Source organism: Danio rerio, chromosome 6 (assembly GCF_052040795.2).
Source record: "Danio rerio strain M-AB ecotype USA chromosome 6, GRCz13ab, whole genome shotgun sequence".
NCBI lineage: Eukaryota > Metazoa > Chordata > Actinopteri > Cypriniformes > Danionidae > Danio > Danio rerio.
The window spans coordinates 27,020,001-27,033,293 of record NC_141026.1 but is presented as its reverse complement, the minus strand read 5'-3'; the positions used below and the strand labels follow the sequence as shown (position 1 = coordinate 27,033,293).

The 13,293-nt window shown below is 36.2% G+C and overlaps 1 protein-coding gene and 1 long non-coding RNA gene across 9 annotated transcripts in view; both read right to left on the bottom strand.

Moving 5' to 3' along the window:
- LOC137490211 (uncharacterized) overlaps positions 1 to 13,293 on the bottom strand; it is a 178,065-nt gene that overhangs the window by 103,960 nt on the left and 60,812 nt on the right. For 6 of the 8 annotated variants that reach the window (XR_015493657.1, XR_015493656.1, XR_015493655.1 and 3 more), the window contains one exon: positions 8,490 to 8,714. The exons of the other annotated variants lie outside the window; for them this stretch is intronic. This is a non-coding gene — a long non-coding RNA (uncharacterized LOC137490211). Of the gene's footprint in view, positions 1 to 8,489; positions 8,715 to 13,293 lie in introns of those variants that run through there. 8 annotated transcript variants of the gene reach the window in all.
- barhl2 (BarH like homeobox 2) lies at positions 2,205 to 5,923 on the bottom strand. The gene is given in 3 exon segments (NM_205740.1): positions 2,205 to 2,733; positions 3,553 to 3,778; positions 4,974 to 5,923. Coding segments are annotated over 3 exon segments (1,095 nt in total). The 5' UTR covers positions 5,530 to 5,923; the 3' UTR covers positions 2,205 to 2,420.

Sequence of the window (13,293 nt, the reverse complement as noted above, 5' to 3'; positions counted from 1 at the left end):
TTATTTATTTGTGAGAATCAATATTGATGATAAATTCTTACTATAGACATGTGCTATATTTATTCGGAGGTACATACTGACTGAAATGTTCGAAATGCGTTTTTATTTATTTATTTTTAGCAATGAACGTATAACGAATAAAAACAAATTATTTAACTCATGCCAAATAATAAAGGTACGACATTATTGGATTATTTTAAATGCAGTTGCTTGGCAATTGTACATACATTAGTGCAGCATAACTCAGCTAATCACTAGCTTTTTAAAATAAAAATCTTCAGATGGTTGCCATCTTTTTATTAGTTTGATAAAAAAAATTTCAGCTGACTGTTTTTTTTTTTTTGTCGAATATTCTGCAAATCCTTAAAAGTGTGTATCTACAACTTTAGCCAAGACATCCGACAACTGCCCTGTTTTTATTTAACAGCGTTTTTCTTTCTTTTTAGTTTGTGTTTAGTTTTAGCATATATATATATATATATATATATATATATATATATATATATATATATATATATATATATATATATAGTTCATTTAGAAATCAATTTCTTCTTCAACTCGTATGTGTTTTTGTTTATTTCGTTTGTCTATTTTTATTTACTTCGTTTATGATTTTTTAGATAAATTTAATATGAACGTTTTGTCTTTTCTTTAAATGACAAAAAAAAAGTAAGGCATGCCCTGATGTATCCATGTTGCATTGTTTCAAACAACAGCAAAGGTCATCTTGGCTTTAATAAGAATTTAGCAGCGCAAAAATCAGCAACCAATTCTCCAATTAGAGGAGCCCAAACAAACGCGCCCTGGGGCTATTTTACCCTGCAGTCTATTCGGTCCTCCAGGGGATGTTATCATTCCCAAAAAGAAAAAAAAAGAAAATCATTGTAATGTTCATTTAATTAAAATTCCTCCAAGAAACACGTGATTACATTACGCCTACTTTATTTTTTCCATTTAAAATGTTCGTTGGCCAACCAGTTGCCCAACCTACCAATAAATTAATTAATTAACAAACGAACGAATTAATGAATGAATTCGTTGAGTCCGGATATAAAATAGTGCGTTCATGAATTCTGTATTTTGTGATCTTTGGCGATCTCTGGTTTCTATTTTCGATTAACTGTGTCTTTTTTTTAATTCCGTTTGTTCATTTTAGAACACTTTTATAGGAGTGTACACATCCAGTGACTGGGGGCAAATAATACATTTGCTTAACGTCAGAAATGTGCTTTAGAATTAGCACTGATTGGAAAATCTATTTGACAAAAAGAGAGACTCAAAAAATAGTAATAGTAATAATAATTAATAATAGGCTAATGTTAATATTAAAACTAATAACAAACAGACGGGACAATTGGAGTTTTTGAAGAGGGCTATACGAGGAAGAGAAAGGTTTGCTCTGGTCTGGTTTTCTGCAGCATTAATCGCGGATCGCTTATTAAAACGAATGACAAATAGCTCATATTAATCTCGGGAGAGTTCTGCAGAGGTCTATAATTGTTTATGCGAAATGTTTCTTTTAATTCACTCACGCTGAGAAGGCTCACGCCTGCTGTCTGTCCGCGGCGGTTCTCCCACAGAACAGCTGCCAGACCGAGAGCAGCTTCGACATTCCCAGAGCAAACGCATCAAACCATTTATTCTCATATAGCAGACCGGTCCCGAGATTTACTTGAATGCACGCCTATGCTAATGAGTTCAGACGGGCATATCGAGTTTACAAAGAATTTATATGCTGTGCCTAAGTAGGCTAAGTTATATGATAGGCTAAATTTTATAGGTTTTTATATGAGGTTTTGTTAATTCCTCTTAAATTAACTTGCACGTTACAACTGCATATATACATTACATTATATATACATTTTCATAATAGTTAAACTTTAAATATTTAAATGTTTAACTTGCAATAAAAATAATATTAATCGTCTTACAAAACGCATGCTAAAATCAGTCCCCGTGATGTAGCATATCCTTGTTAAATTTTGCAGTAATCAAGGATAATACTTTTTAAAACAGCCACAAAATTAAAAGATTAAAAGCAGTAGGCCTAAACATACACGGCTGGTTTCAAGAGAAAGCGTCCGACATTACATTTTTAAAATCATTTGGTCTTTATTTCACCTTTTCTTTAAATCTATTAAACTTTATAAGCGTATGTACTAGTATAAGTGTTTTTGTACCAAAAAAGACAAAACAAACAATTTGACAATGAACAGTCCTTTTACTGTCACGGTCACAGGCTCGACTGGTTCAGTTTGGCCTATAAGTCAGAAATGGTCCATATTAAATAATACATCTTTGTCTTCGATAAAAATCGTCTCTCGGTGTTTTTTTTTTTTTTTAGGAAAAAAAGCTTCTGTGAAAGTTCAGTCTGTCACATCACTTGTGATACATTTGTCTCTCAGTGTCTTCTTGTTTTACCGAGCATGCGGTGTGCCCGGAATTGGGTTTGGTATGGGGTTTAGTGCCGGTTGTCCCCCGGGCCCCAGGCCGTGAATAAGCACTCTGGGGACGAGCGGTCTCTGGAGAGACGGATGCGGTGTGGACGGAGTCCGGTACATGCTGCTGTACATGGCAGCGGCGGCTGCGGCCGCTGTCGTGCTGTCCACGGTTCCTAATAAACTCGGATGATAGAAATACGGGGAAGGAAACATTCTCTGTAAGGCCGAATAATTTCCAGCTTCAGCCAGCAGTTCTAATCCGACAGCCGTCTGCCTCTTCCATTTCGTCCTGTAATGAGATCAAAATACACGAAATCAATTATTAAACTATCCACATGGCACCTTATGGGCCAGATTTTTCAATATGTTTGATTCTGGCACAAACCTAATTGGGTAAGCTTAATTTTAAGCAACGGGCCTAAATAGCTTGAAAGGTAAAATGAAAAGAAAAGAAAACGAGAAACATGCTACTAGTTTTTTGGTCAAAAATTATTATTTTAGTTTGTATTTATTTTATTTATTCACGTTGATATAACCTGCTTTTATATTTAGCCAAGGTATGATTTCTAGTACAGTTACCATACGATAAATTTACTAAATAGCTGAGAGAATAATACATGTAATAATAAATGTAATAATGAATATAATGCTACTTATATAAATGTAATAACTTAAAAATCTAATCAATACTAAAAAAGAAAAAGCATTTGGGAAGGAAAGGAAGATAATTTTGAGCCTATTACTGATCATGATAATTTAAACAATTTAAATTTTAATCCTTTAATGTGAATATATATAAAATATAAATTCCGACAGCATGTGAAAGCTATTTGATTCATATTAGGTTGCATCGTTTATTTAAAAAAATGCTGTTTAATAAAATTAATGCGTAACCAATAAGTAATAACATAATAATACATCTTGATAAATAGCCTAAATAAAATCCGAAAATTTAAATCTCAACTTTTGGCAACTGTAAAACAGATTTAAATGCAGATACAAAACAATAGAATAAAAAATGCAATTTTACTATTGTTATTATTAGTATCATTATTATTATGTGAGCCATAACAAAAATAATATTCATAAATATTAATATGACACTTACCGTCGGTTTTGATACCAAGTCTTTACTTGTGTGTCTGTGAGGTTTAGGGCTGCTGCCAGGTCCATTCGGTCCTGTACACTGAGGTATTTCTGTCTCTCAAAACTGCGCTCCAGCTGGTTAAGTTGATGGTCGGAGAAGGCCGTCCGCGCTTTGCGAGGTTTTTTAGAACGGACTGGTGGACTGTCTCTGGAACTAGAAATTTCCCGATCGCCCTCTTCTTTTGTTCCTAAACAAGTTAATGCATGGAAGTTAGTGAAAATGTTTTTATTATTTTTTTATTTTGTACTTTTGTATGTAAAACGTGTTGATGTATAGGCCTATATTAATTGAATACAGTTTATGTAGATAATTCAACATGAGAACAGTTTAAACATTTAGTAATTATTATTAAGAAGGTTTATTTTGAACCTGTGGTTCTCAGGCCTTGGATGTACACGCAAATCTAAAACTGTTTATGCTTAGGTTAAATTTATCTTTATGTCAAATACATGCTATGCAAAAATATTTGGCTACTAAATAAATTAGGTCGCTTGCATGTAGGCAAAAATATTACCTCAAAACGAGCAGGATCGATATGTCAATCTATCTCTATTTGTAGCAGTTTTTGCAGGGCTCCGTGATCCCCCCTCAAGGAAGAACAATAATCTCTCTAATTGACTCACTAGGGAGGATCCCACACCGGGCAAAATTCACCAGCCTTTACATCTGTTATGCTAATATCTGAGAATAACCTCGGTGACAGGCTACCAACATTGTTATTATATTGTAATACTGGTTCGTAATGAAAATACAGACAAAAATAAACAAAGACTTTAATTTGTATTTAATGTAGTACGATATATTTTTAATAATATTTAAAAATCTGAAAATGTTAACGGTGTTGAGTACCACCGAATGCATGTCACCTTGTTTAGTTCATTCGGTTTATTGTTACAGCCGAGTTAAGATTTGTTTACTTTTTATGTAAAATGCGTGCTAATTTGGTTGTTCTGTTTAATGTGGGCATGAACAATCAAATGTGAAGAATTGTGAGATTTAAAAAATATATATATATTTAGATTTGCAATAATTAATTTTGAGTAAGTTGTTTTGTTGTTAAAATAATAAAAATAATAATAATAATAATAATAATAATAATACCATTATTATTATTTTTTATATTATAGCAATAATAATATTTTTGCTTTGCTATACGATGCAATTTTCATATTACTTTGCACACAAGTAATTATAACGTAATAATACTATTTGTACATGCATCTCATGTAACTTTTGATGGTTTAAAAAAAACCTACACGTAGATAATTGAGTCAGTTGTGTTAACATGTATTCAGACAAGTTTAATAAATACAAATATTGTGTCCTCTATTTTCCTATTACCCTAATTATTAAAATTTTTGGCTTGTAAAACGTAATCTTACCGTTCAAACATTTCAAATCACTCTGGATATCATCTCTTTTGTCCAGTTTGCTTCTGTTTTCATCTTGTTCTAGTTTGGGCCTGATGCCGTCCGGGGCGGTTCCGCTCTCTGTTTTGGGGCTGTGGTGTGGAGATGGTACACTGGTGCTGTAAGGAGCGCACGCTGCAAGCGGTTTACTGTCGCCCAAAATGTCTTTGATTAGAAAGGAGGAGGTGGCAGTCCTGGGGGCACAACCAGCCTGACCGAGCAGATGAGGCTGAGGTGAAAGCTGCAAACTCTGAGCCTGACTGTGATGATGATGGTGATGGTGATGCTGAAGGCTGTCTTGGACAAGATGCGGTTCGGGATGCTCCATCGTGACCGAAATCGGGGATGAGGGGGCTGTTCCCACAGTGTCTATCTCCGAACATGGTGATGGGGTCGCCTGGCTCCTGAAATCCGCTGTTCTGCTACTGTCACCGAGACGAAAATCTCCGTTCATCAGTACTGAGCTGCCAGAATTGGTTGTGGACAAAATAGTGTCTATTCCGAAACTAGCCCCACTGGATCCTTCCATAGTATAAGAAAAGGATGAGCACTCAAGTCGTCTTCATAACAACTTTCCTGTACAATAAAAAAGAAAAGACAACGGCAACAACCAAAAAAAAAAAAAACTTAAACGGAACAAACAAAAATACCAGAACTAAACAATTAGCGCAGCAAAAAAGCCCCGAAAAAGTGCAAAATAAACATTTCGTACGCGCAAACAAAAAACAAAACAAAAACAAAATCCTTGCACTTAAGCAAAGAAAAAAAGAGAAATATAGCCTGCGCTCCGAGCTTTGGTTACATTCAAGGTGAAATGTGGAAAGCAAGTGGATCTGTGTAGTCCACGTCCTTTTGTTATGGTTATTGAACTTTCTTTCAAAGTTGAGGTGTGGAGAGATTGGGATGCTCTAACTCCTCGACATCACGCTCCCTTTTGCCACTAATCGTTGTAGTGTTGCTCTACAATGACTTCCTACATTGACGTCATATTTTCTCCTTTATTATAACACACTCCTCGTGTTCTCTGTCTCTCCTCTCATTGGATACATGGTCACGCGTCTGTCCAATCAGCGTATTTTACTTCATCATTACACTTTAGAGGCACTCATTGATTCCTCAATGCTCTTTTGAAACCTTCCCTTCGCTATAATGTCTCAGACGGCATCTTCATTAGACATAAATGCGTTTACGGTAACACTTTGCATCAATGTTTGCATGTTATGCATATTTCTTGTTGCTAAAACTTATTACTAAACTGTTATAACAACATGAAATATATTGCTGTTCCACAAAATAACCGTAGGCTTTAGCTCACCAAAAATTACGCGGTGCTATATCTAATCGATTACGCTGAAACATTGATGCGGCCATTCACAATTGCAAAACGTAGTCTTACATACGAAGAAATAAAACAAAATTAAATTAAAAAAAAATACTGATTGAACAATGCATTGAATTGTATTATTAAATTATTGACTTTCTTAGTATCCATTCACTGTACTTTAAGATAGTCTTTAAATGGTATTTTATGTTTTCCCAAAATAAAACAGCACCGTAATCCCTGTTGGCAAAACAAAATTGTGTCATTATTCTTTTAAGAGCACAGACACAGTGAAAAGTGTTAGAGAAATAAGCCCGTTTGGAGCTGATTGTCATTGTGTGTGTCAGGGCCTTTGAGTGAAAGCACTGATTCTAAATAGCTCAAGGGAATGAAATGATGGCGAATATTGTACATGGCATATGCCCGACTCATATCATGACTATTTTCTTCTAAATAAACCCTGGGCTTATAATAGCTTTAGAAATCAGTTTATTTTCGGTTAATGTGTTTACATAATAGAAGACAAAGTGCGCTAAATTGAATTATTTCAATCTGGGGAGACAAAATTAACTATTGCATCTTGTTAAACATTATAAATATATTAATTTGATAAACAAACTAAAGGCTTAACACTTTATTTTGCAATACTTAATTTGTATGTTTAAATTACGGTTTACAACAGTTAATATGGAATTAGTATTTTAATACTGAGACTGTGCGATATAGGCTATATGAAGGTATCTGAGCGTATACTGTACATGTTCTTAAACAGACGGACTCAGAGCTGTTCGTATCAGGCTGCTGCGTTCTCTGTCGTTTTCTGTGGATCACTCTACTGTGCTCCCAAAACCTGTTTGCATTTGCGTCCTGTAACGGACCGAACCGAGATTATTTCCACTCTTTTTATAGCAGGGCGACGTGGGAGGAATCGTTTAGGTTTGTTATACGCACCGCTTTAATTATTTATTTTTTCCCCAAAAAAATTTAACTGTTCAAAACCAGGCTATGTATATTTTTTGTAATAATGATAAATTGTAACTATTACAATTTACCAGTACCATGTATTAAACTGGCTTTTTTGTTGCAAATTATTTCGTTAACATGTTTTGTTAACCTTGCTTAATAATCTACTATCAAAAATGTGTTGGTTGTATGTTCGCTTTTTAATCTAGCCTATATTTACCATCTATTCGTTAAACGATTTGTTTCGACAGAGTAAAGCTTTACCAAACACTAGAAATGTTAACACTGTTTAAAAATTTATAATAAGAAATTATCTACACGAATTTATTGTATTTTGTATTTTTTTCAAACAAACGTTTTATTTATAAGTTTATTTTGTTTACAATAGCTTTTTCTCTGTCACATATTTTGTTGCGACATGATTTTTTACCCATAATATTAAAATAAAGGGTTCTGAAATCTGATTTTCTAAAAGGATGTATACAGGTATACCAGTTTGTAATATATAAGTATTTTGCTTCTCTGGTCATGGTCCAATTTTTAAAATGTTGGGATATTGTCCTGAACCGAAATAAGGAAAAGTCCTGGCTAATTGTTAAATTCTTCTGTAACACACACTTTCTGACATGTTCAGTAATATGCTTAACACTAGGCGGCGACAAAGCTATCTCAAAGTTCATGTTAATAATCACTTGAAGATTGCTGGTTAATGCAGGGCAAAACCACAATGCAAACACAGACATCAAGTTTTACCAACATCCAAATTCGTATAAATGTCTAAATAGATGACTTGGATATTTACGATGATTAAATGATGCAATTAATATAGTTTCTAGTAGTGACTTTGGGCAACTATTTGACTGTCACGACTAAAGGTATTATGTAGATTTAAAAAAAAAAAAGTTTTATTTATTTTAAAATATATTAGAATATAGGCTATATTTCCCTATACAAATAATTATTTGGTCAAATAATATCTGTCCTAGTCTACAGATATGGTTGTCCTTTTAAGCATATATTCAAATGTACTAACTAATTGAGTTAGGGGACTGAAAATTTGTTTTGCCTGAAGATATGTGAAAACGATCTATTGGCAATGTATGTCTTTCCGTTGAAGAAAATCAAAGCAATGGTAGAACACGCCAGTCAATCTCATGAGACTCCAGCAGCATGTTCATTAACAGTTCACTAATTGCAGCAGCTCATTGAGCCTCAATCAATTGCTTTATTAGGTTTAAGGACGCTGCTGGAACAAATTGAATACAACCAGCCAGGGTATCATCCGATCGGCCAGGGCTGATGGTCGATGATCGGACAGTGAAATTGTAGTTTGCACTGTATTGATTCCCCTTGCGGCTTTCTGTTGAAACTGTCACCTCTCGACCGCTGAAGGCCTCTCATTGTTTGCAGGCACACAGGTCGTTTCACTTCTGCAACATAAAGTCAAATAACGGTAAATTTACTCTCAATTGTTTTTTTTGTTTTGTTTTTTTTTTTTGCGTTAATTTTATAATCATTAATGAAACATACCCAACAGAATATTCATAAAATTTAGCAAAAACAAATCCAGAATATATAGTAGTCTAGCATGACAGAAACAAGTTAAACTGTTTTGCTAATTGAATAATTATTAATTACCGATGATTTTTTATGCTATTTTTTATATAACGAGTTCTGCCTTATGCGTTTAAGTTTATCAAACGCCAGAGAAGATAAACGGGTTCGCAATCTAATTATCAGACAAAAACTAACCAGGCACATACACTGCAAATAAACTTTTAAAAAGTGTTTTAAATATTTAAATGAGCAATATCGAAACCATTCTCAATTGTCTGTGTTGTTTAATACATTTGTTACGGGTGAGCAAAAATGACACTATAGTGCCTTTTTCCAGACTTGATAAGAATATTTATTTAACATTTACATAAACACCACTGAATTGCCGCATATGTGCCTATACTAAGCCTCCAATCAAGACGTCAAAGACTACTGTGTGAGTTGTTAGATTTGCAATTATTAATGAATATGAAAGTATTATAGATCCACAATAAAATTATATATATATATATATATATATATATATATATATATATATATATATATATATATATATATATATATATATATATATATATATAATTTCAACTGACATGTCTTTTAAACAACTGCAAATAATGCTTTATCTTACCAGCGGAAATGCGATGTTAAATTTATTTTCAATGGATGTTAATTATTTGCACGCGAAAAAAATGTTTTAGTGAGACACAAATATGTAATTTGACAGGTTAATATGCATTTCAGGTGACATAAAAACATACAGTAAGGAATGCATTTAACTGGTTCGCTTGAGCAGGGACTGCAAAAAAAAGTCAGACAAATACGCATCTTTAATCAGAGAATCATGGGTCTGACAGATGACAAATTAGCTGTCTCTCTCTCTAAACATGTCTATTTGAGCGTACAGAAAAAGGCTCACATTAAAATTGTTATAAAAGTCAAAATTTAACAGAAAATATTATTTTAGAAGCTCGTGTATGGGAGGTCGGTGCACTCTGTGAGCTGTGACATTTACAACAGTAGCTTTCAGGATCCCAATATTACAGTTTTTACTAGATCTTAACAGAATCCCCCCCCCCCCCCCTCCTTTCAACGGTGGTTGAATTTACACTGTAATAAAACATGTGACATTCAAGTTTAATTTGAAGTGCAGCTAGTATTAATCCAAAGGCAAACAAGAACGGGAAATAAGCCTCGAAGAAGGACACAGTAGGGCTCGTGGCCTAGATGAACATCAATTACAGTTTTAATTCTAACACCCAAATCAAATGTTAAAATGAGAGCGAAAGCTGGAGAGGAGAAAAGCGGCGCGCCGTCTCGTTTCTGTCTGGTTTTGTTTACGTAAAACAGCAATCAATTCAAGAACTAGAATGTAAATTTAAGTAAGCGACGGTGACACGCATCACATGAGTGCCCATCCTCTTTGTTAGTTTTTCTGGTCTACTCAATGCTTGCTCAAGGAAAGCACATTGATTTGTGCGCTCCGGCCACAGACCGGCCCTGACAACGTTGTTCTAGCAGTCAGAAGGGTCTTTACAATCACCTAATTACCAGAGCTGTCAATCAGCGCGGGCCGCGGCTGCTCCGACCGTGTCCGCGAGCTGCATTCCTGCGCGCGGCTGAGCGCGTGATTGATCCGTGCTGATGGCATCGAGCCGCCTCATGACGTGTGATTCTGTGGCGCGTGCACGCTTCACAAAGGTAATCGGGGGATCAGGAGGGGTCAATGCCATTTCCTATTACCTGAAGTCTAAAACCGCAAAAAACACGAGGAAATAAGACAGAAGAGGGGGAGAGTGAGGGGTGGAGGGTGTGAACACGGCGCATTGCTCAAGGGGCGAGCGAGCAATTGAGCAAGACGCGAAAATGATTTCCTTTCAAAGCAACAAAAGCCAGATTGAGATTGTCCAGCACTGCTTTAGTCAGATTTAAAACCGTTCGCACGTTATTACAGTGATAGGCATCAGCACTGACAGAATGTTTGGAGGCTAAATCAGGGATAGGCCTATCTGTGTGTTTGCTGGAGGTTTTCACTGCTGTCATCCAAATTTAGCTCGGCACCATTGGCAGACTCAGTTTTCAAACCAGGTCTGACAAAACAATGTATACGCTAATTATTAAAAAATTATAATCATTTAAAATAATTGGGCTATTTTACTACCGTGTAGCCTGTATTACAATAATAAAACCAATTGTACAGTATTGTACAAAAGGATGAAAACGAAAAGAAAAGAAAGAATGTAAAGTATTTGTTAACGTATGTGTCTTTTATGTAAAAAAAATTGCTGCTTAATTGTAGGGTTATTAGCTCGGCAAATAGCTGAACATTAAATACAGCACTAGACCAAAAGGCACATTATAGCGATATTAATAGAATATGATACTTGTAACCTTTTGATAAACATGTCACAAGCAGAAAAAAACGGTGGCATTTATTTATCTATTTTAAACATATCTAGTGCAAAAACGCTTTTCGTTTTTTGGTTGTTTTGAGAAAGGTTAATATTGGCTACTGTATATCCTGCCCTTTGGCCGCAAAGAGACAGTTGGCAGGGCGGAAGACGATGACGACCGCCTGTCAAAAACATTTAAAATCCTTACGACCCTTCGCACTGTGTTTGTCGGGGTGTTCACTTTCACGTGCCCACTGCGCGCGAGAGAAGAAACATGAAACACGACAACAACACAAGACAACACAATGTAAATTGAGAATCAAGCGGGTAAACAGTGTGCATATGGCTGCTGCACCTGAAGGGAGCAGAACGAACGTCACTAATGAACCGCGGCAAAACACTGGCGCGAGTAATGAGAGATAACACCGCATTTTGCAACACCGAAAATAAAGGTGAAATCATCAATGAGCAGGAGCAGGGGTGAAAAAAGAGGGGGGAAAGCAAAGCAATGATTAAATGATCAAAAGCTGGCGGAGTGAGTCTCCATGTCACTGCCAAGCACACTCATCTACCTACAAGTGAAAGTTAGGTTTCAAGCACAGTGTAATTATAGCTGGGAATGTCAGTTTGACATTAATGCAGCCAGCAGAAATTCTCTAATTGGCCTCAGAGGAGAAAGTGAACCAGAAAATATATTAACATTTTAAAAAACCATATTTTGCCTAATCCTTTCACTTTCCAACAATATTTGAAGACCAAAATGCCCCAGGCATGAGAATTTAAATGAGCAATTTTGTTTTTGAAGGAAACGGCCAATGAGACAGAAAATAGACTAAAGGGAAATCATTAGTGTATGAGAGCTCCTGACAGGCCTGCCTGGCTGACTGGCTGGCCTGTCACAGGGAGTCTGTGTTCTTGAGCTCCATGCTATGAGCTAAGCAGATAACATGAAAAGACCTATAAACGTGCAGCCAGAAGTCAAAGCCTATTATCTGGAAATTCAAATGCAATAGTGAGGAGGAGGAGGAAGATGAAGGGCTGTTGGGGGGGAGGACTGCAGGCCACATTTTCGCCAATGAAGACGGAAAAAAGAAAAGAAACCAGGAGTTATAATAGGCTGTGGTATGTAATATCAACTTACATCGGCTGTGGGAAATATGTCCAAACATCGTTCATATACAGCTGAAAACTGGAAAGGTGGAGATAGCTGCAAAATGTTTAAAGTTGGAAGTGCTGCTTCTGTCACAGGAGAGTGGGCAGATGTGATATGACCATATCAGGGAAACACAGCAAAGTGCAGTCAAGAGATGTTAGGCCAGTCTCCTGGTGATGGAGCAGCTGAGGCTGACATGGCCCCAGGCTTGCCACTGCAGGGCACTCACTCGCCCGCACTGCACTGCCTTTTTGAAACAAAACACAGAGCTGCGACCAGAGGAAGCCATCATGGCACTGACCACAAGGGTCAGACGTTTTACCTCCAGCAAGAAAGAGGGAGTGATGAGAAGATGGGCTGGACTGAGTGGACGTATAGATGAAGTCAACTGAGAATAACAACCGATCTCTGATTTTGTCTGTGCTTTTGTGCGAGTAATGGTCACACGTCCCTTGGATGCATGTTTATGTGAATGCTTGTGTTGGTATTAAGTGCAGTTATCTCCTTTGGCCTGCTTTTGTTCCCTCCATGTCTGACACTTCAGTGCTTTCTAGGCTTGGGCAGGGCATTTGATCTCTTACTGCACTAAAATACGATGAGCAAGGCATTTAATCAGTAGCTTTGATAAACATTTGGCATAAAGCAGTTGGGCTCTTGTCTCTGACACCTACAGCCCAGGGCGAAAGATTGCGACAAAGAAGGATTTTCACTGGCAATTTCAGGAATTCTACCCGCCCTGTCAGCCGAGCTGTCACTCACTCTGACATAAGGATGGTGCATATCAAAGGAAGACAGGACTTTTTATCTCAAAGACGCACAAGTACAAATGAAGTTCAGACAAATTTTCACCCAAAAAGTGCATTTGTGAAGTAGTCAACAAGTTCATTTGAACAAGTCAACTTGTTA